Raw genomic sequence first — 22,924 nt, 5'->3', positions numbered from 1 at the left:
GGGATAATTTTAATTGCCTTTTTAAGGCCTTTATTGCGAAATTACAGGACAGGACACCGGAAGTGATTTGTGCTCTTACTGTTTGTACCATTTTGCACACTGTTGTGCACGCTTTATGAACTTACCTTATCAATTCTAAGTAGCTATAACTTCTAAGTAGCTAGCTAATATACGAAGTTATTGGAAGAGCGCTACAGAAATGATTTAGCCATTATATAGGCGTTTATTTGCTTAACATATTTGACTATAAATCGATTATAAAGTTCATGTTAGCATACATTGAGAGGAAGAGCTAGCTACCGTTCCCTTGAGTCTTTACTGCTCATTCACATAAGCAAGCACGTGCAGATGAATGTGATATTCTCTCTGTAAATTAGTTGTACTTCATAATGTCTGCCCTCTATCGATGTGTTCAGTTCAACCGTGTTTCTAAATTAAAAACAGTTTCGATACAGGTCATGAGATTTGCATATAATGTGCCTCCTCCACAGTGGAAGACACCCGACAGCCTCCTGCGAGTTGAAAACACAGACATAACACAGACAACGAAGCGAAGTAGTATGGCTAATAGTTCAAGGAAGCTCAGTTTTCGTGGTTCGAGGGGCCTGTCCAGTTCAAGTGAGAATGGAGCAGATCGAGTGAAGAGGGTTTCTATCGAGGGCAACATTGGTAAGATAAATATATTTACAGTATTTCAAAATAAGAGGATTTCTTGTGCTAAGCTACAAGTGTAATATGCAGTGTTTGAAAAAGTGATCAGATCTTAAATACCTGAAATAAAATAAATGCAATACTCATACACTCAGTTGAAGCAATGCATTCAAAATGTCATTCAAGTAAAAGTACAAACGTATTAGAATTAAAGTATACTATGTTATTCTAATGTACAAAAAGTAAAACTACTCAGGCAGAATGACCCATTTCAGAATAATTTATATCACTGGATTAAAATTAGTGATGCATTAATGTGTTCGTCACTTTTAACGTTGCAGCTGGTAAATGTGGATCTAATTTTAACAACTTTATATACTGCTATCTGGTTTAATCTGCAATATATCATAATTTATGATTGAGTTATAATTACCTGAATTTGTAAAGTAACTCTCCTGTACTATGTCCTCTCAAATGTCAGCTGTTGGAAAGTCAACCTTTGCAAGACTCTTGCAGGCAGCGTGTCCTGACTGGGAGGTGGTGGCGGAACCTGTCAGCAAGTGGCAGAACATTGAAAGTGGGACCTCGAAGGTGCGTGTCGTGCACATTTGCTGACCTCTACATCCTTTCACAACAAAAATCAAAGGAAGCTAAGCTAACCGTCTCCGCTTGTGTCTTTGACAGGGGACAGATCCATCGCCCCAGACAACAGTCAGCAACCTGCTGCAGATGATGTACCAGGACCCACAGCGATGGTCCTACACATTTCAGACATTTTCCTGTATGAGCCGGCTGAGAACGCAGCTACAGCCTCCTCCAGCTCACCTGCTCAGCTCAGAGGGAACACCTCTCCAGGTGTATGAGCGCTCCATCTATAGCGACAGGTGAGCGAGTCAGGGTAGGACGGTAAAGGGAAATTGAAATCATGTACAGTAGCTAAAGTTGATTAAAAGAGGAATAAAAAAAACATCTTTTGGAAATTGATCTTAATGCCTTAATTAAAAAACATAGGAAAATCCAACATATTAATTCCAAAGGCCTAGGGTACTTTATCAGGATGCATAGTATCCTGATCCAGGAAATAACTGGCCTTAAAAAATAAAGATCTGCCTGCCTCTATGGGAATTTAACATAGGGGTGTGTATACTTATGCCCCCTGTGTTTTAAGGAAGAACATTTATTTATTTACAATCCATTATTCATTCACAAAGAAAATTGGTGTCCTTAAAAGATTGGATTTTCCCAATGTTCTCAAAGGCATTAAGATCAATTTCCAAAAGATGTTTTTTTTATTGTTCTTTTTAATCAACTTTAGCATGGGTGTGTAAACTTATGCAAGCCACTGTAAGAGGAACTCTAGTTTTGAGAAGACCCATTACACTCAAAATCTATGTGATGTTCTCTTTACCAAAGCTATTATTATATAAGACTGATGATCACTTCACTATCAATTAATTCACACATAATTACTCTTTTATTTTTATTGTTGGTAATAATCAAAATTATGCTAACAATAGAATTAGCATTAAATGGTTATATGTATTCAACACATTGAGCGAATGCTTTCTACTTTGTTTTGTTTGCTTAAACTTTTAAAAATTAGACTCTCTGTCCTGTCAGATACATCTTTGCCCTGAACATGTTTGAGCTGGGTTGTATCAACTCTACAGAGTGGGCCGTCTACCAGGACTGGCACTCTCTCCTGGTGGAGCAGTTTGGACACCAGGTGGAGCTGGAGGGCATCATTTACCTCAGAGCCCCACCAAAGGTATGCTGAACAAAAGAGATTTCATGTTACAATGTCAAGAGAGACAATAACTCCTAGGCAAAAATGTTTGTTTGCAGCACATCATTTTAGCTAGTGTTGTTTGTAATTGTGTTATTGTTACTGTAGCATTACATTCTTGAGATTTTCATTCTGTTTTATTGTATTCAGAAATGTAAGGAGCGGCTCGAGCGTCGGGGCAGAGCAGAAGAGAAAGGAGTGAAACTCGACTATCTAGAAAAGCTGCACGTTCAACATGAGAGGTGGCTTGTTGAAAAGAGCACAGAGTGAGTGACCGTGTCCGTTTGTCCCCTTCAAACCTTTATGTGTTGAATATTTACAGCGACTGCTGAAATTTAAAACAACTAGATGACCTTCAAAACTGTGAAGTCTCACTTTTCAACAAGTATGAAGATTATAGACCAATTCTGCTAGATTTTATAACCAGTTGGCTACTGTGAATGCAGACCTGATCTCTGCACTGTAAAAAAAACAAAAACATTACACTTATAATTGGTATTTAGAGGTTATGATTGGTAATGATCCTGCTAGAATCTGGTATGAAAATGAAATAAATTCCAAAAATGACAAATGCTAGTGGTGGTACAGCCACCGTGTTAGATGATGCTCTACTACGTGGGCTACAGATGTCTGGTTGTCAGTCATCATTTGAAATGGCTTCCCTTGCAGCTGTTTGTTGCCCGGGTGTAAACAGCAGAGCGTCAGCAGTGTGTGGTCCGAGGTGGTCAGTGTAATACAGCTCGACTCTCTTTTCAGGATACATTTTGAGAAGTTGAAACACATACCTGTGTTACAACTGGATGCCAGTGTTGAGTTTCAGAGTGACCCAGAGGTGCAGGAGGAATTCATAACAAAGGTATGTTTATATATTGGACTTTGACAAAATTGCTTTGCCAGGGTAAACTACATGAGCGCCCTGTCCTAATGTTGGAGATCAAATTTCTACTCCTCACAGTCTTTGATCCGAGGAGAATCATGTCCGTTTTCTGATTTGACGTTTGATGTATGTCATGTTTCGGATCCATTGTGATCCTAAAGTTCCCTCTCATACACAGATGAAGAATTTCTTCAGTGCTTTGTGAGAAGACCGTCATCTGCTAACATCTGCAGGGATAACCGAAGAGACCAGTAAGACCTCAGTCAGTCGCCTGTGTTCGCTGATACATAACTGCAAGTGAGCCTCTCACAGAGGGAAGGAACTATAAAATAATATAAAAGGTTAAGCTACAGGACCTACATGAAACTGACAGAATGAATTTTGTGTTACCTCCAAAGAAACTTTGATTGTTAGTTGTTTTTGTTGTTGGCATGTTTTTTTGTTCATTCATTTTTCACTGGGTATTTAAAGTTACTTCTTATATTGTGCTGTTAATTCCACTTAATTAAAAATGTAGAAATATGATGGAATGTAAAAACTGTGCTGTCACTACTATGACCATTTGGAAACTTGTTTACTGAGCATCATAACGTTTTTGTGCCTGTTACTGTTTTACACATTCCTGATAATAAAGAAAAACCTTTAGAAATAAAGTTGGTTGTTTATTTCATTTTTTTACATTTTTATTTTAGTCTTAGTTTCTGCATGTCTGAAATTTGACTTTACTTCTGCCACTGTTACTAAACAGAAAGGTGCTGATGGCAGCACAGCATTGCAAGTGTTATTAGTAGATGGAGCTTTTTGTTTCAAAAGGTTTAGGCTCCTGAGTGAATATAAAAGGCCAGGCAGATTGACAGGACAATGACCTTGGCTAAATGTTTTCTTTTTCTCCCCCTCTGGTGTGCTCTGATGATCAGAGGGGCTGTTCAGATGCCTGGAGTGGTCAGGGGTCATCAAAGGGCAGCTGTCCACTATAAAGGGGCCTGTCTGGAGCTCCGTCTGCACATAGCATCATTTCAGCCTGAAGCCAGCTGGAGGAAGGAAGAAGATCTTTGCTTCTCTCTAATTATCGTTGGAGTAGATTTTGTGGGTTTCAGTTCCAATGGAAGCCAGAGTCCTGACAGTTTTTGGAACAATCCTCCTCTGCTCTTTTGGAGTTGTTTTCGCCACCCAAAGGCACAGATATCTCACAGGCCTTGAGACCAGTTCAGCATTCAGAAATCTCTCATTTAATCGCAGCAGATACCCTCTGTACATGATGCAGCTGTACCACTCCTTCAGGACTGCTGATTCCTCATCGCCAGTAGCTATTAACACCATTACAATGCAAGGTGACAACCTGTCAGCACACAGTTCTGACGCCATCCTAAGTCTGATGGCCAGAGGTGAGTAAATGTTTAATTATGTTTTTTTCAATGCTTATATGCATCACTGGGTATACAGCATGTTATGTACTGTATGTGTTAGTTTGTCCACAGTGGAGTCTTTCTTCCGGCAGTTCTTTGGTTGCAGCATTATCTGTGTTATCAGACCCTCCCTTTTTTACAACCAAGCAAGTGTCAAAATGCTTATTCCACTTTAAAGGCTTTCTCTGTTTATGTGAGAGGGTGTGTATATTAGCCCTCAGACGTCCTTGCACAGGGGGGTTCAATACACATCCTGTCCTGTTTGCCCTCCCACTCCACTATTTTGACATTTGTCCAGGGATCTGGTTTGCCCAGAAACCTTTGGACTGTTGTGTGTGAAACTGGGTTCTTGTTTACAGTTCTCTTGTCTAATTTTCAGGTTGCCATCAAGTGGGTGAAAGATGGACAGTCACATTTGACATGTCATCCATCTCTACCAATGAAATTGTGCAGCTGGCAGAACTTCGGATCAGACTGCCTGCTTTCTCTGGCTCCAAGCGTGCCACCTTGGATTTATATCACTCTGGAAAGAGTTGTAACCTTGGCAGCGCATGCCAGGATGAGCACCTTTTCCTGGGGAGCTTAGACACATCCGCCAGCAGCACAAAGTCTGCCTGGAAGGTTTTTAACGTGACTACTCTGTTAAAATACTGGTTGTACCAGGGAGATGGAGTGCCGAGTCAAGAGGCCTCAGGAGAACCTGAGGCGGACCATGGGAGCGGTGCTGAGGATGAAGGTGACATCACTGACAAGTCAATCTTCAAGAATTTGGGATTTAGGCAAAGAAAAATACACCATCCAACCACTAATCGGGTCATGATGGTCATCTTCTCTAAGCACAACCTGCCCCAGGAAGGCCAAACAGCACACAGTCTCATTCACACAGTGGAGAACTCCAAGTATGTGACAATGGACAGATTCAGCAGTGACAGTCAAAGTCGACGCCACAAAAGGAACAGAATGGAGAGGATGAGGGTGGCTGCAGGAGCTTCACCCACTCCTGCACCAGCAGCAGAGCCGGCCCAGAGGCCGCTGTGTCGGAAGGTAGACATGTGGGTGGACTTTGACCACATCGGTTGGGACGAGTGGATTGTGCACCCTAAACGCTACAATGCGTTCCGCTGTGAGGGAGAGTGTCCTACACCACTGGATGAGTCCTTCAACCCAACCAACCATGCATATATGCAGGTGAGATGACAACTTCATTTTAGAATCTCAAACAATCCATTTTGTAAAGTCACAGGTATACTGTGGTTAGGGGTGGCTCAATCTGTGGGGGCTGCTTGGCTTGGGAACCGGAGGGTGGCCGGCTCAAGTCTAACATGGACTAGTAGGTGGAGAGGTGCCGGTTCCCATCCTGGGCACTGGCAAGTTGCCCTTACACAAGGCACAGAACCCCTAACTGCTCAGGGGGCAGTCCAATCACTAACAGTATGTGTGTGTAAAATGACATGGTGGAAAACAATCAATAATTAATCAAGTAATTCTTCTTCTTATTCATCAGAGCCTGTTGCAACATCACCATCCAGAGAGAGTTTCTTGCCCGTCCTGTGTGCCCACACGTCTCAGCCCGCTCTCCATGCTGTACTACGAGAATGATGATTTGGCCCTGCGGCATCACGAGGACATGATTGTTGAAGAGTGTGGATGTCACTGAAGGCCAGCACATCACTGGTTTCACTGCCGGCCCAAAAGCAACTACTGACAGAGCGTAATCTTGAACTTTAGTGCAACTGCTTCTTAAACGTCTTCATGTAAACATTAATGTTCATTTATTACATTTAAAGTTCCTAGTCATTACAACAGGATATGAGTGTTAAGTTTGAAGGACATTATATTTCATCCATACTGGGTGGTACACGATAGTATATGTCTTTAGTTAGGATAAAGCTCTGTTATGCAAATGTAATATGTTGTCTATTTATACATTATAATGTATATTTTGTACATAAAATTTGAAACATATATTAAAACCTTATTTTGACATGACTGTTTTTTTTGTGTTTTTTGATGCTCCACTATTGAATTTGAGAAGTTTCGATATCGTTTTTGAATATTAGGTACTTTCTATGGGAATTTATGAATCCTAAAATTAAATAAGCTTTTTGTACGTTTTTAAAATTGCACAGCTTGAAATTTACCACGGAAGATTTATAAAAAAAATTGAGGAACTCACACATAAATGTCTGATGGTTTTCAAAGTAAAAGTAGATTTAGTACTATTTCATTTCAGTAATTTACAAGATTATTTGCTTCCATGCATAACTTTATGGTTTGCAAGGTTTTAAAAGATGTACAGTATACAGGACTGGAGTTTGTCATTTATTTGAATTTAATTTGTAGGGATTTCTATTATATCTCTCAGCAGGAGCTATTGTACAGAATGAAATACACTAACAAAAAGCACTTCCGAGGCTCAACCTGCTTGTAGATACTCATTTACATCTTAATCCCACTTGTCCTCTGACTTGTGACCAGCTAACATTTTAGTGTATTTGCCTTCCTCACCTCAAATCCACATCTTTAGACCTATTACACCACACATGTCATTAGAGGTCATTAGTGCCCTTTCTGGCCAGGCTTTTGTTGATTGTGATCAAACAGGCAGGCCGAGTGTAACAACACAAAAAGTAGATTGAAGGATGGGTCAGTGGGGGAGAGGAAAGCAGTAGCACTTGTTTATTTTGGAGAGGGGGCGGGGTGCCAGGAAGCAGAGGTGACAAGGGGAGATAGACCCAAAAAGCAAAGAGGGAATGGACAGAGTCAACGTCTGGATGCTGAAGCTACTGTGGAGGGGAGGACAGGGTGGACTGGAACTGATCAGCTGAAACTGTTCAATCCACACTTTCAACCAGGACAAGACCAGACAAGACTACTTCTCTCACATCTTGGAGTTTTATTCACTTGATCTTTTGTCTTACAATGAGACAAAAGATCAAGTGATGATGCCAGAGAGCTGCAGGCTTCCCAAGCGGTTATATGTGCTTATTCATGCTCGATTAAACAACAGTAAAGCATCCAATCTGTGATTTAATCTAATCTTAGTTAAACAATAACCATATTCAGCAAACCATTTCCTATAATGAAGCTGATGTGGAACTTTGACACTTTCCCAAGTGTCCAGAAAACACATCACACAAGTAGTGGGAGCTTGATGTCATCACCTCCAAATCATGTGTCAGTTCTCACACATGTACCTCATCCTCAACAAGCTTTTATATCTAAAACACCCAGGTGGTCAGGCAATTACACTCTTACTTTACCAGGAATGATAACTAATAAAAACTGGTGTAATGGGCCCTGTCAAAACTTTTATTTCTCAAATTTGTGGATCAACAGTGCGTCTTCCTTTCTGCTACAAAACGTCCTGTTGGCCATATACTGAACAGACCAATGAACAAATACTTCTAACATGACATCTGTTTATAGTTTATAGTCCAATTCCACCTGATCTGCACATCTTTTGCAAAACTTTGAGACGCAACAGAGGCCCAGCGGGCAAGCAATACTGAACACTTCAGTGCAATAAATGCCAGAGTGCTGGGACATTATTATTTAGAAGCATTTATATAATATACTGATCAAAAGGGAAAGCCTGGTCAGCCACTTTGGAATGAACCTATAGCAACATTTGGACCAGCAACAGTGGTGGAATGAAAATGCTGGATGACCCCATCAAGGGTCTCTTAGGAAGGAGGGAGTTTCTCCCAGCTATGTACAGTTGTATATTGACCTCTCTTTACACAGTCCACTGACTGAGGTTATCAGTTGCCTGTGAGCTCCTTAAGGAATTCCTCTGATATGACTGTGCCGAATCAGGGGAGCAAAGGAAGTGTAACATGTAACAGTTGAGATTCAGTATCATTTCAAATTGTATATTTGCTTTAAACTTACTTAAAATAAGGAAACTGCTAATAAGTCACACAGTCAGACAGTTGTGCTACTTAAATCGTTACATTGCAGATATAACGATCAGCTTTTTGCTCTGTCTGATGAGAAAGAGAAATGTGTATTCAGACCAGTGAACCGATGAACATATTACCCTGATTATTGTAAAAATACAATTCACTGATGGGATGACGGGAACAGGACTATTTAAGAGCACACAATCAATGCATACTATAGAATACATGACAATACGAGTGTTTGTTTAAATGGTGTTTGCTTTAATGCTTTGTCATCCTGCAAACCATGTTAAAACCTGTCTCAAAAATGTCATCAACACAGTTATGTTTTACATTCCCTCTGTGACACTTTTTTTAAGAGCACATTTGACAAATTATACTGTATCTAACGTATCAAGGCAATGTCTTAACAGAGGTGTCGGGAACAGTGGGGAAATAAAACACATCAAGTTATAAACCCTTTTGGAATGGTTTAAATTCAGCAAATTTCATTTTCCCTATTGATCTTTCATGAACTTATATATGTACCAGTTCTTAGGGATGAGGCTTTGTTGGTGTTAAGTACTTCTCAAGGTTGATTTTTAGCCACTAGAGGAAGGCACACCTTGTCATACATAAATCAGGTTTAAGCCTTGAAGATGACAGAAAAAAAGTTGGATTACAGATTTGTTCTTGGCAAAACAAGCAAACGATACTGACAGACTTTAAAACACTAAGACACTGGAGATACTGAAGGCAAACCTCCGTCTTCATGGAATGGATGATGGGAAATAATTAGGAGTTCCTGTGCCGCTCTTCACACCATCTTGTTGGTAAGTCTGACATCTTAACACTCGTTCCAGGTCCTCCTAGACGTCCATTTCAAACTGTGACTCATCACCTTGACAAAAAAAAAGAAGACATACTGCATTAACTAAACACCAAATCTTTTGCTACATTGGGATGAATCTTCAACAGTTGGATATCATATTTAACTCAAAGTAATGTTTCAGGAACTGGATGACTTCTATAACTACCTGGTAAAATATTGTCAAAAACATCTGGCAGTGACCAGAGCAAGAGTTCCCCACAGGGTATATGTGTGTGAGTGTATATCTGATGAGCAGGTGGCACCTTGGACGGCAGCCTTGGCCACAGTGTATGAATGTGTGTGAATGGTGAATGGTTCCTGTACTATGTAAATGCGCTTTGAGTAGTCCTTAAGCTTAAAAAAAGCTATATATATAAGAACAGTCCATTTATTTTTACATTTAATTTGACACAGTACTCAAATAATCAACAACTATTTTTTAACACCATTGGCTAACTTAAATGCCTTCAAATTCATTTCTATCTTTTGATAACAACTCAAGTACATATGAATACATTTTAAATGGCCGACTGCAACTTCTTGTGTAAGTGCTCAGTCAGTCCATTTAAGAATGAAATAAGCCACAAAGGAATAGGAAATGATACCAAGAAACATATCAGGCCTTAGCTGGGTTCCAGACCTCTGAGTCGCTGCACAGGTCTTACATGTTTTTCAGGTATTAAATTAGGTCTGGTGGTGTGCTCTTTGATTGTCGTTTCCCTACTTGGAGAAACAACCAATCAATCAGAGCTTTGTAGGTGGAGTTCAGAATGGAGAAGTCATCTTCTTCTGCCATCAGCAGAAAAGATTGCGAAAGACAAGAAAATGTTGACAAGCGCAGATGTGGCTGATGCAGCTGTTCTGGTTGCTGCAAGACAACTTCTAGAAGTAACAACTCTAAAATCGACATGTTAGAAATGTTAACTGCTCCATGCAACTTCTGCTTTTGTGTCGACTAAAAATTAGGTTGACACATCACCAGCTACTGATGGTTGGGGCAAAATGACGAATCCCTCCTAAACAAGATTGACTCAATCTCAGGCTGAACACTAAAGTGAAATGAAATGGCAAGAATGACCTCCTTGAATCTTGTTGAAACCTCTAACTGGCTTCTATCACCCAAGACAGACAATAGCAGCTATGTGAAAACCGTTTTATGATCTGATAATAAAAAAATCAAGGATCCATTAGTGCTGTGGTTCTCAGTGGCTACATTAATTTACATTTGAATCCAGCACTGAATCCTTCACTCCAAATGCAAAGGCCACCCTGTGATGTTTGTCTGAGGGTGAACATAGATATAAAACAATAGATGTGATATGTTATTCTGACTTGCCATTCCAGGATGGAACCATATGGCAACCATCTTACCTGGCCTAGGTTTTACAATTGCTTCAATTGGAACCTATGGGGTAAGAGGCTCATGTTGTCTTTATAATCCTGAGACTTTTTTAACCACTATAATTAACACAGTTTTTTTATGTGTTGTGTTCAATCATGAAAATAATCGAATCCTTTTTGATTTATATTGCAGACAATCATTTTATTTTTTTAAATTTCTGCCTGAGCTCAATATGTAATCACTTCTTTGCTATTCAGAATGGCTAATAAACATTAAGCAATATGTTTTATCCTAAATAGATTCAGTACTAATGTCATAGGCAGGTAAATACAACCAGACACACAGGAAACATACAACTTACTGTAATATATTAGTATATTTATTATTATTATAAATTATTATAAATTGTAGAAAATATATAACTAATTAAAAAGACCACATTCATTTCCCATAAACCCTGTCACTTCCTGTGACAGGGTCTTTGATGAGAGGATGAAGAGTCTTCTAACTGTACATGAGGAGTTGTTTTTGTTGATAACGTGTTCAGGGAGGTCAACTCCTGATGGACTCGTCTCAATTTCTTGCATTTTCGTTTTGGATATAAAGTCTACGGTGATAATGTGGAGAAATCACGGGAAGTTTGACCTGTACTGCTGAAGTACAAACTAGAGATGGTACCAGTATCTGTATTGTTTTTGATACCGCCTAAAACGCAAGTATCAGTAAGTACCGCAGTTTATGCACCAATCCCATACCACATAATATAGCCCTAAAGAAAATCTACATTAAAGTAGTTAATTTATGTTGGTTTTCATGTATAACTGACCGTCAAACTGAATAATAAAAGAAAGTTCTTTGGCGGTCATTGTTTGAGAGTTTAACCTGAGCCAGACCGACAACAAAAATAGAAATCATATCACATCCATACAGGGAGGTATACAGTTAGTAGCATACAGTTGTTAAAACATAATAAAATATATGACACACTGGTATCGGATTCGTGCTCGCATCGGCCGATATGCAAGTTCAGGTATCAGGATTGGTATAGGGAAGCACAAAAATGGTATCGGACCATCTCTAGTACAAAAAAAAAAGATTCGCTAAGATGACAACAAGTCATGTTATAAATTATGACTGATTGCAGAAGGCAGCTCATTTTGGTATGTTAATGTAGATGTGGTAAACATCAAATTAAGTGCGACCCCTCGGCTGATTGTGTGGTCGAATTGTCGGGTTGATTTGCATGGGAATCCCTGTTTGTGTAGATTGTAACACAGCTGGCTGGACAGTTCTGGAGATATTATGAAACAGGATTTAGGAGTGAAGTAGAAAACTGCTCCTTGTTGTTACTCACGTATGTTTACACTTGATTGACACGGAATCAGCTGCTTAATCAGTGTTCAAATGTTAGGGTATTGTTAATAACTTTGTTATGACGTCACTAAACGTTACTTTTAGCGTAGCGATCTTTGCTTGGTCATAAATATCTGTTTAGTTAACAGATGAATGCCGTTGAGAGCTAGCACACAGCAATAACTGACTTAGAACGCAGCTGTTGGTAGCTAACAGTAAAAATACATAGTTCTCTGACCTTTTTGCCGTTTTAGTAATTTTATTTATTTTAATAAATCCTAAATGTCCTCTATACGGATGTGTGGGAAGTGATGCCAGCCTCCTTAGTCACTTCTTTTTGGTAATGCAACAGATGCTGCACAACTTATTATTAATTTTCTGACCATAGGTGGCACTTGTCAACAATACCCAAGTAAGATGGCAAACGGCTAACCCATAAGTTATGACGTCAGGTCACATCTATAGTTATAACTATGAGTGTGAACATACCAGTGTTGCTGCTAACAGGTGCAGTGATATTGTTGTTCAGTAGTTCTCCATTATAGGCCTTCTCATCGGTGTCTTTGGAGGGAGGACTTGTCACCCCTGGAATCCTGGGCAGACCTTTTGGAGGAGTCTTGGCCACGGGAGAGCTGCGACACCCCAGCAGGAACTTTCGGTCGTAGATGATCCTGGTACCTTTTGTGTGAAGAGGCCGAAAAAGAATAAGATGACTGATCAGGATGATCAGAAATGGAGCACTGCCTTAGATAGAGCACTGAGGTCAGTCATCCATCATATTCAAGCTGGTGTGCAGTGCAGGTGTGTGTGTCATATCATATTGTTCATGACAACACCGGTATCATTTTGAATATCATGATATGATGAAATTCATATTGTGATAATGGCAATATTCCAACTGGTTGACTTTTCAGATGTGCACTTTGTACTATTTATATTTTTAGACAATCTCAATCTCAATCTATATTACCGTGTTTAAAAACTAAAGAACTACGAAATTTTTCTTTTCAGTTTTTACAGTTTTAAAATTATAACGTTTATGCTGACATATAAGACTATAACTTTATGTTGCAATCATATGTTCTTAAAACTAATCAAAATATATATAGATTTTTAAGTATTTTGTCATATTATCAAAAATATAATTATCAAAAATATACCCCAAAATGATAATTTAAAATTGAAGTATTTTATTAAGAGATCTGTGCCCGGGCATTTTTGGGCGCGGCCCCGGCCCCCTGTGGCCGCCCATAGCGACGGGCGTGCCCCAAAAAATCTTCATATTAATTTTTGGCCACATCATCCACATCTAGAGCAGTGTGTCATTTAAACTTGACACTTCTCACCATTACTCTAATGATATGCTAATGCCAGTGCTGTTTACTGCTACAGCTTCCTCCACCACCCCAACCTCCTTTTATGTGACAAGATTTTCATATGTGTCTTAAGTTTATTGGTCATGCATTTGTCTAGTTTCTATAATTCTATATTCTAAAAATAGGAACTCTTTTAAAAACCTTGACTCTATGACATGTTATAAAAAGGTACATTATGTACTGTACAACATGTTTACCATGCTGTTTGTTAATAAAAAAAATGAAAAAATAACACGTTAGTGAGCGCACATTGGAAAACACCAATCACAGCTTTAGTTGTCGGTGACGTATGGCCACGACAAGCATTAAAGCACAGTAACATCGCTAACGTTCAAAGATCGGCTGGTAAAACCAACAAACACGTCTCACATTTAATGAGAAAGCAGTGGTATGAGTGTATACTACTCACATGCCTAGGATCACATTTACTTTAATGCTTCAGATTTATCAGTCTGTGCCTCCTCTCAACCCCACTTGCTAGCTAGCATTAGCAGCTAGCTTGAGCATAGCTAGCAGCTGGTTCTGCAAAGTGGCGTTTTGACAGCAGACCTCATGGAGTTAGCCTGAGCTTTTCCTGCACTCACTGCAGACAACACAGCGGTTTAGTTGATACGAGTTTACATCACGTATGACGTTGGGTAACCGCATAAAAGTCAGTTTATAACAACAGTACGCACCACCCGGGGTCGTGCTGAACAGGGTCCCTCCGGGAGTAGTGGAGTAGTCGTGTGGCATGTGCGCCGCGTCGTTAATGGTCACCCTCCTGGTCGACGGGATGGCCTTGGCAGTGGTCTTCTGGCAGTCAGTGGACATCTTGTCTCAACTCTAATATAACTAAAACTAGCTAACTAAATACCACGAACCAGGCAGAAAGTCTTAGTTTTACAAAACAACAAAGCCACACCGCGCTCAGCAGAATGGCTACTTTCGGATAAATAAAAATAAATACCTCTTGTTCATAAGTGCAAATGATGAAATGTAGTTTCGTTACATTACAACATGCAGTCTCACATACTTGTGTACAGGTTCTTTCTTTAGAAGGACCCAGGTACACGTTCCTCTGCTTTCACTCACCCTCTTCATGCACACAAACAACACACAGACAGGCTGCAAAGACAGGCTGAGGCTGCAGGGGAAAATACCACACACACCAGAGATGGACACAATTACAAGAGTTCATTCCGCCACCTACTGGCACATAATGCACGTGCAATGGCTGCACTAAAAGGTTCAACTGTGTTGTAGATCCATATCATCATATGAACATATCTGGAAGGTAATCAAAGACAAATTAGGCTATAGGATACATTCAACAGATTATGACGTTGCTAGATAATCTACCACCAGTGTAATTCTACCTATGGCAAACAAAAGGAATCGCTGCTTTTGCAGGACTGCATTTATTCAATGGATACTGAAAATGGATACATTACTCGTATTATTATTATTTATTTTTTTTACAGACAAAAAGGATCCAGCCACTGGCACATTCATTTGTCTATTGATATGCTTTTGCAGAGTTTAAAATAGACCATTATGTTAAACATTTGGTACTTTGGTGAAATAAGATGTAATAATGTTCATAACAGCAGTATGCACAGGAACAGGCCTGGGGCAGCATGTTTTTCAAGTGACTCACACAAAAGTATACACACTATACACAAAGACATTTCATTTCTTTATTAATTTTGTAAATGTTGAGCTGGTGTACAGAGTAATTTGTCAATAGATGTCCTCGGATTTGATTGGATTAAAAGGCTTTCACATCTATATTTTAAATTCATGTTTTACTCTCCATAACAATAAAAAAAGCAAACAAAACAGGTTAAAATACCCACAAGAACCCTATTTTATCCCCAGGTTGCAGGCATTACCCAGAACTCAACAGTCTCTTGGTAGCTACAGCTGTATGATGCTAAAAATACATCCATAACATAACTAGAATCCCAGTTGACAAGTAAGGGTGCATAGCATTCTAAGTAAATATATATATATATATATATATGTATATATATATATTTTCATATATTTCATATATATATAGCCTTTATGTTAAAAACATTTTCTGTGCATGTGCGCAGTTGCATTCCTTAGTATTGAGTAATATGCTATTGCGTTAATAATTTCTTCAATCCATTCTAAAGGAATATACATGTGTTCTCTAGTTTTTGCAACAGTTAATATTTTTGCATGAACTTTGTGCATGGCATCATCTCAGTGGTCCCTCAGTGCAGGGCTGTCCATTGGTAATTTGTGATGTACCTACTCCTCCCTCTGCTTGCACTTAGGTGGACTCCTTTCAAACTGCGTTCATACTGTGACCATGTGGGAGCCCTATAGAATCGGCTTAGTCTTCTATTTGGTTAAGAGGGCAGAAAAAGATTAGCGGTGGGTTGTGTTGAGGAAAAATGCTTGTCATCTCAACTAGCCGTCAGGATTAGTAAGCCATCTAACTTCAAAATCGTATTGTCTTTTCATCAGACCCCCTTCCCTTGCTCCAACCCTGACATCAGCAGTGGATTTATAAACACACCCTTCTTCAGAAGCCAACCCAAGCATACCATAATTATGAGCCCTTATAGAGCAAACCGTATGCTATGACATATGGGGTCATGCAATATCACACTGCCGTCTAATCTTTAATGACATTTAATTTAAGTTATTAGAAAAGATAATAAAATACAAATAATATCTGATAAAGAGTTGTTAAAACGTCTACAACCTATTTGAGGCTTCTCTTTAAATCTCTCCTCTTCAATGAATTCTATGTATGTTTGTAATGAATGTTGATGATCAACAGCGTAAACTGAGTTGAAACAACAGAACGAAGTACAGAGCCCACACAGGTGACTACTTTATAACAAGACTGTACATTCATCATCTCTGGCTGTGAAGCCGTACTAAAACAAACACATTTGATTGGTGATTATTGCAGCGTTTTTGCGACATAATAAAGCATTCAATGTCTATTGTAATGTTTGAAATAAATGCATGTATGTAATTGATATCATGAAAGATGGCACGCTTATTGAGGTAAATCAACTTTAAAAAAATATGTGAATTAGAGTTTTAATCTGAGAGCCTCTGCTCTTTGTCCATTTGCAATAGTATCACAACTTTGACATGTTCCAATATCCAGGACTGAATATGTGATATTAAAATCACAGACACAGACAAACACACACACACACACACACACAGACACACACACACACACACACACACACAAAATAGGATTTCTTTCAAGGTGCATATGAATGAAGGCTTAAAAGCTATCAAACAACCTACATTCCCTGATGAGTAACAAAAAAAGACACTGGACATTATGCAGATGGCTGGTCATACCAATATTTGCCCAATCTTAGTGTAAAACTTAATAGCTTTTCGTCTAGAGAGGCAAAGTGATGAAACGTGGGATACTAATGTACTGACATCATTTCTGAGTGGAGTGAGGAGTAGCCTAAGGGTGTGCTTAACAGATTGAAATCCAGAGTTTAGGAAGAACACAAACTATGACCCTACAATCCTCTCTATCACAAAAAATACTCTCAAACACACTCACACAAGCAACCCTTTCCTTTTGTAAGCAGTTATTGCTTCTTCTGGAGTACAGTTAAGACAGTAAATCATGACAAAAAAAGGAGTGAAACAGACACACGCTTCGGGAAGGGTCAAGCTCACAGTTGCGGGTCAGTATTACAGTTTCTCATCACAGTGATTGGTGACTGACTGTCTTTGCTACACTCCAAACAATTGCCAAGGCGACAAACATTAAAGCTCAACACACACTCAACCCATGATGCGACACTTTCCTTTCTGCAGCTTACTCTTCTTCTTTTACCTAGTCAAACCAGTGCTACATTATTACCAGCATTTCAGCTATTATACTCTCATCAAGTGACATCTTCTGGGGATGGTGGTGGTGAGATGGTCTATAAGTGCACCTTATGTGTGGTAGTGTCATATACTGCACAAAGAGGTCGAACTGATACTGCTACGAGCTGAAGTGGGATCCCGCCCCCTCTTGGAGGTGAACAGGACTGCTACATCTAGTCTGAGAAGCTGACTGCAGGGGTGAGAGGTAAGAGGTAGGGTAATAAGAGAAGATTGAGGGTATTGGGATTTTGGCTCAGACAGATATCTGATTAACAGAAACCTCACGAGGATATACAGCACACTGGGGACAAGAAAAAGCAGAGGATTGGGATGGTAGAGTAGGTTAATCTGTTGCTCCTCATATACCTCTTTGTCACCCTCTCCACAAGGCAACCCACTCTGAAGGAAAGGCAGAGAGGCATGTTCACTGCAGAAACCAGCCTCCCAAAGCTCAAAAACCCACAGTACAGTGAACAACTTACAGTATGTCTGCCCTCTACAGTTTGACATGTCAAAAGCAAGGGGTGAAAGCACATGAAAAGCACAAAAAAACAACCTGACACACAAAAACCGACATTTAAAAACAAGCAGAGCGACACATATGCATGTTCTTGTACACACAAAGATCTCAAGATATATAGAATAATATATAGGTCCAGACCGAACGAACCAAACAAGAAAAACAGGGAGAAATTTCTCATGTACCTGAAACAGCAGCATCAGTGGCATCGCATAGGGATCTTAGAACATAAATAACACACGTAACACACAGTCACGTAGAGCATTTTAGTGCATACAATATTATGTACAACACTGATATCCTTGGGTGATAATTGTAGCTTTACTAGACTTTGAGAGCACTGGGACAGGTTTAAACTAGTTTGTGATGCTCCTAGCTGGAAGAGTGTGGCAGGGAGGAGTAACCTGTTGCCTAGAGATTATGTAATTCTCTGTATTTTAGTCTCCACTTTTCCCAAGTTTGACTTATAGACTATTCCCCGTTAGTGTAGAAAACGGGCCAGTAATGACCATACCCTACATTGCATCCCTGTCCCATACAGCGGTGTGTCCCCCCCCCCCCCTTTTACCCACCCTTACATTCCCTCAGTATTTGTAGTTAAAGACAGGCCATGCGGCAGCAGTCACTCATGCTGATACAGATTACAGGAAGCACGTTTTGGTTGCTAGGTTTTTTTTTTTCTTCTGGTTTTTGTTTTGTACGAAATCATGCTTCTAGCCTAATAGTACATGTTTTTTTTTCCACGGTTTCTTTAAAAAAAAAAAAAAGTAATAAAAACTACAAGTAAATCCGTATCCTTCTCTTCCGGTGCGTGCTGATAGTTGCCAACCCTTTATGGTTGTCATGGTCTGTTTGCCTTTTTATGTGTTCTTCCTCCTGTCAGCTGCTGCTGGTCATGTGTCCATGTAGGATGGTTTTGGTGAAGGGGTTGAATCCTGTGGAGAGCTCTGTGGAGAGACAGAAACACTGATTTAGCTACAACTCACCAGGAATCTACAGAGCAGACATGCAAGCTGCAGTAAGTCAATGCAAAGATGAGTATAAGCAGTCTTTAAAATGGCCTTGGCTAAAGTGTCCACTGCAATACATTTAGCTCACATAACGCCTCTAAACACCTCGCTATAAGTCCTCGTTTACACTGTCAGTTATACCAGTCATTGTAACACTCAATAAAGTACAAAAAAGTACATTAGTTTGGCAGAAGCATGCAAGCAAAAATGGTTGGCAAAAGTGGTTTAACTTCAGTAGTAAGTGGCTTTTTAGTAATCTCACGAATGTCATGGGTTTTGCGTTAGAAAGGGCAAGTCTCTCTCTCACACACACACACACACACACACACACACACACACACACACACACACACGCACCAGATAACATTCACAGAACAAATGGCCTGGCAGCTTTGACCTTGAGAGCTGTCACTTTACAAGATCCTTTTGGTTTGGTCATTTTGCTGAGTGCACACTGTGCCAACCCTTTTTCCAGCTTGTCAACACATGCACAAAGAAAGAAATTGGCCTGATATAATTTTTTGGAAAACAATAATGATCTATTTGTTTTTTGTCCGTCAGCATGGCATTATAATGAGTAAACAGAAGCTTATTTTTTCCACATAGATAAATTACATATTGAAGAGAAATTGATATCACACAAACAATTATTTAATTTAAGCAAATAAAAATTCAATTCTGTGCCCAATACATTTAGTGGCGTATTTTGGTATTACTTACAAATAAAACTCCACAAATCTTAAGTAAACAGTCAAGCAATCTAGGTTTCTATTGTTCAGGTTGTAAAACCTAGAGGAGGTTTATTGGAAATTATTGGACCATTAAGTATTAAGTATCACTAAATATCACATCTGCATAAATGCTGACTATAACTATGTACATCAAAATCAATTCAGTATTAACTTAAAATTTGTTGTCGTGGAATTTCCCTTTTTCTGAGAATGTTATTATATTTTTGTACTTTGTGGACAAAAGAATTGTTTAGTATGACAGGCATAAATCTCATTTTCTTCCTTTTTGATTCATTTATATTTTAAACATTTGTCAAACTGATGATTAATTTTGCTGTACCAGCATCACATGACATATCATTAGTATGGAATTAAAGGTACATTCAGGGGCATTTAATCCAGAGAGACTGGATTAAATGGTCTAGCCCACAGGTCAGACGAGGCGCTGTGGGTCAGTCCCGTACCTGCGGGGACGCAGCACTCACTCTGCCTCACTGCTTAACTCTCCGCAGACTGGCACATTTCACTATCTGAGCACCTTTCTTCACATCCACAGTATCGGGCTACATCAGGGGGGAAGGGGTTGGTGGCAGAAGAGGTGCGAGGATATAGAGGAGGTAGGATGACAGGAGCCGAACAAGAGGTTGAGGGAACATTAGTAAGGGAATGTGAAATAAAGGACATGTGACAGGAAGAAAAAGATGAGAAAAGGAAACAGAAATGGAACAACAGAGGAAGGAAATAGTGCCACAAGGAAAGAGAGGACAGAAAAACAGGAACAGAGGAAATGTAATAGAAATGTGAGTAACAAATATGTGAAGGAAGGAAAGAAGAGGGAGAAAAAAAGGAAGAAATCATGTATGAACAGTCAAGCAAGGACAGAAGTGATGGATAGCAGTTGGAAAGACAGTTAAAGATAAGCGGGCATCAAGAACAACTAAAATCTTTAGGATCAGAGAAGACCTGTGTCAAATAGAATTTGCAAATATATTATCAAATTAATTTCTTTATATTCAGATGGATGGGATTTGACCACATGAGAAAATACAAAGTAACACCCTAATAATGTCAACTGTCTTAATGTGTTAAACCCCAATCCTCTGCTCCTAAAACAATTGCCCCAACTGTGATAGAAAAGGTTTGAGTGACACAGCACACAGTCAAAGTTGTAGGACTATAAACTTTAATGATAGAGAAAAGACAAGAGTCAGTCATTGAGATAACTGATGGGGACAGAATGGAAAAATAGAGCCACTGTAAGGAGCCACAATGAATTCAGTCATTATTATGCAAGAAACAAAGTGTAGGTGCTGCTTAATGATGACTAAAATGATGAAAACCTGAATGGTTCGGTGAACTGTGAGCACTACCAGCACCAGAGCAAAGGGGAGTCATTTGTTCCACCTGCATGCAGAAGATGAACATGAGGTGATAATATTTATTTAACAGAAGGTCAGCACTCAAACAATTAACCAACCAAACTGTGCACTCATTCCTCACTTAGGATTCAGGACCCACACATATCAAAAATAGGGCTATGGCTCTTAAGATCATGAGGACGGACACCCACACACACACACACACACACACACACACACACACACACACACACACACACCCACACACACACACACACACACACACACACACACACACACAGACACACACACACACACACACACACACACACACAAACTTTGTTTTTGTACTGGAGCTCATGCAGGTTAAGCTACTCAAGGACTTTCGGGATATGCCCAAGAAACCCCGAAGTGATAAGACTTTCAAGCTCACTGCAGCACATGATTCAGCACGAGTCCCCTGTTACCGCCACTATAAACTAGCTACTACATGACTTCAAATCAAACAGGCCCTTATCAGATGGTCAGCTGTCTGCAGATCAGAAGCCCACCTTGCTGCTGTCCCGGCCCAGGATGGCGTAGCTCATGAACTGCTCAGCATCAACCTCCAGCTCGTTGGCATCCTGCAGAGAACCCTCCAGGCTCAACTCCTGAACTCCCTCCTCACCTGAACCCTTCCCTCTGCGCACAACCTTACGCACAATCTATCACATAAACACACATGTACACAGGAGGGAGGGAGAGAGTGATGGATGGAGGCAGAGAGTGGGAATAAGGCAGTGAAAAGACAGTTGGTGAAAAACAAAAGAAATGTATATGGAGGAATTATGTCTTTTTAAAAATATCTATTTATTTTTAGAGACATAGTGTGTATAGACATAGTGTAATGTCATATGTGATGAACTTTTTTTAAATTATAAGTTGATTCATTATGTGGAGAGAGGCTGGTGAGTATGGGACACTGACATAAGTGAAAACAATTACTGGACCGCAGTTTAAGAATACAGAATGAAAAGATGTTGCAATGACTGACCTTTTTTGTTACAATATTTCCATGCTCATCCGTGAACTGTTCCTCGCTTACATGATCCCCAGGAAGATCTTCACCCTCATCGCCCTGTGGACAGAAAAGCATTTCTACTCTTAATTCATGTATTCTTAAAACCTTTAACTGCCCTTCATTTTCCATGAAAGTACTAAATTTTACATTTTAGTGTAACTGCTACTAGATATGAATTCCCAAAATAAGGAAAAGTTGAGTAATCTGAGAATAAATGATGGTCCTGATGGATGTTAAAATAGCTGGCACTGCATGCCGTAAAAGCCACTACTAATTGGAAACACAGAGAAGCAGATGAACGACACATGGGTGAAGGTTAGAGGGTTGTTTAGGGAAGCAACATTTACATTTACAGTTCATGAAATTCATGACAATGCTATTATAGGCCCTAATAATTTGCAGCTTGTCTACAGACCTATTTATAACCCTAAAGACATTCCTACAGCCGGAGAAGCAAGGACAAGGGCCAGCCCAGCCCATGTAGACCTGAATAAAACTTGTCAACACTTGTGTTAGCATGCACAGAGTCTAAGATGCAGTAGGAAGAGTCCATAAGGATTTTTAATAGCACTGGAGTCCAAACTTGTTGAACCCAGGCCTGTCTATTTGCACACATAACAGCAGAAGATAAATGTAGTTACATTTGCTCAGCAATTTGATGGTAATTTAACAAAATAAAATTGTTAGGGGAAGCACAGTGTCCTCAGTTAATCCTCACTGCCACACTTTTGCCACATCCACTCCATTCTAGCACTGTAAACACAATCAAATCATGTACCCCTATCAGTACAAACCTATCCTGCATCACTCCAAATACACTGCT

General features: G+C 39.6%; 4 protein-coding genes across 15 annotated transcripts in view; 2 read left to right on the top strand and 2 right to left on the bottom strand.

The window, feature by feature from the left end:
- dguok (deoxyguanosine kinase) overlaps positions 1-3,958 on the top strand; it is a 4,084-nt gene extending 126 nt beyond the window's left edge. For 2 of the 3 annotated variants that reach the window (XM_034872635.1, XM_034872636.1), the window contains exons 2-8: positions 492-669; positions 1,133-1,242; positions 1,336-1,535; positions 2,272-2,419; positions 2,588-2,703; positions 3,194-3,293; positions 3,493-3,958. In XM_034872635.1, the coding sequence (XP_034728526.1) occupies positions 561-669; positions 1,133-1,242; positions 1,336-1,535; positions 2,272-2,419; positions 2,588-2,703; positions 3,194-3,293; positions 3,493-3,519 (810 nt within the window). In that variant the 5' untranslated portion in view covers positions 492-560 and the 3' untranslated portion in view covers positions 3,520-3,958. Of the gene's footprint in view, positions 1-60; positions 670-1,132; positions 1,243-1,335; positions 1,536-2,271; positions 2,420-2,587; positions 2,704-3,193; positions 3,294-3,492 lie in introns of those variants that run through there. The other variant, XM_034872633.1, reaches the window with a different exon arrangement.
- Positions 3,959-4,006: 48 nt separating this feature from the next.
- spaw (southpaw) lies at positions 4,007-6,709 on the top strand. The gene is made up of 3 exons (XM_034872632.1): positions 4,007-4,699; positions 5,100-5,908; positions 6,225-6,709. Exons 1-3 carry the CDS (start codon positions 4,417-4,419, stop codon positions 6,375-6,377), a joined length of 1,245 nt encoding a protein of 414 aa, XP_034728523.1. The 5' UTR covers positions 4,007-4,416; the 3' UTR covers positions 6,378-6,709.
- A 2,156-nt stretch (positions 6,710-8,865) lies between these two features.
- Positions 8,866-19,141, bottom strand: LOC117945052 (eukaryotic translation initiation factor 4E-binding protein 1-like). 2 transcript variants are annotated; one of them, XM_034872305.1, is made up of 4 exons: positions 19,131-19,141; positions 14,224-14,454; positions 12,660-12,848; positions 8,866-9,505 (listed from the first exon to the last, which is right to left on the bottom strand). In XM_034872305.1, the coding sequence occupies exons 2-4, from the start codon at positions 14,357-14,359 to the stop codon at positions 9,474-9,476; spliced, it is 357 nt and encodes a 118-aa protein (XP_034728196.1). In that variant the 5' UTR covers positions 14,360-14,454; positions 19,131-19,141; the 3' UTR covers positions 8,866-9,473. The 2 variants fall into 2 exon arrangements, with proteins under 2 accessions (XP_034728196.1, XP_034728195.1); XM_034872304.1 differs by lacking the exon at positions 19,131-19,141 and having other exon boundaries at positions 14,224-14,669.
- The window catches only part of ank1a (ankyrin 1, erythrocytic a), a 110,627-nt gene continuing 102,914 nt past the window's right edge, over positions 15,212-22,924 (bottom strand). For 4 of the 9 annotated variants that reach the window (XM_034872298.1, XM_034872290.1, XM_034872292.1 and 1 more), the window contains 4 exons: positions 22,075-22,158; positions 21,593-21,745; positions 20,148-20,246; positions 15,212-18,889 (listed from right to left, as the gene is read on the bottom strand). In XM_034872298.1, coding sequence (XP_034728189.1) covers positions 20,175-20,246; positions 21,593-21,745; positions 22,075-22,158 — 309 coding nt within the window. In that variant the 3' untranslated portion in view covers positions 15,212-18,889; positions 20,148-20,174. Of the gene's footprint in view, positions 18,890-20,147; positions 20,247-21,351; positions 21,746-22,074; positions 22,159-22,924 lie in introns of those variants that run through there. The other 5 variants (XM_034872291.1, XM_034872296.1, XM_034872294.1 and 2 more) reach the window with 4 other exon arrangements.

This window comes from Etheostoma cragini, chromosome 5 (genome assembly GCF_013103735.1).
Source record: "Etheostoma cragini isolate CJK2018 chromosome 5, CSU_Ecrag_1.0, whole genome shotgun sequence".
In the NCBI taxonomy this organism is placed as follows: Eukaryota; Metazoa; Chordata; class Actinopteri; order Perciformes; family Percidae; genus Etheostoma; species Etheostoma cragini.
This window is presented reverse-complemented; position numbering and strand designations above follow the sequence as displayed.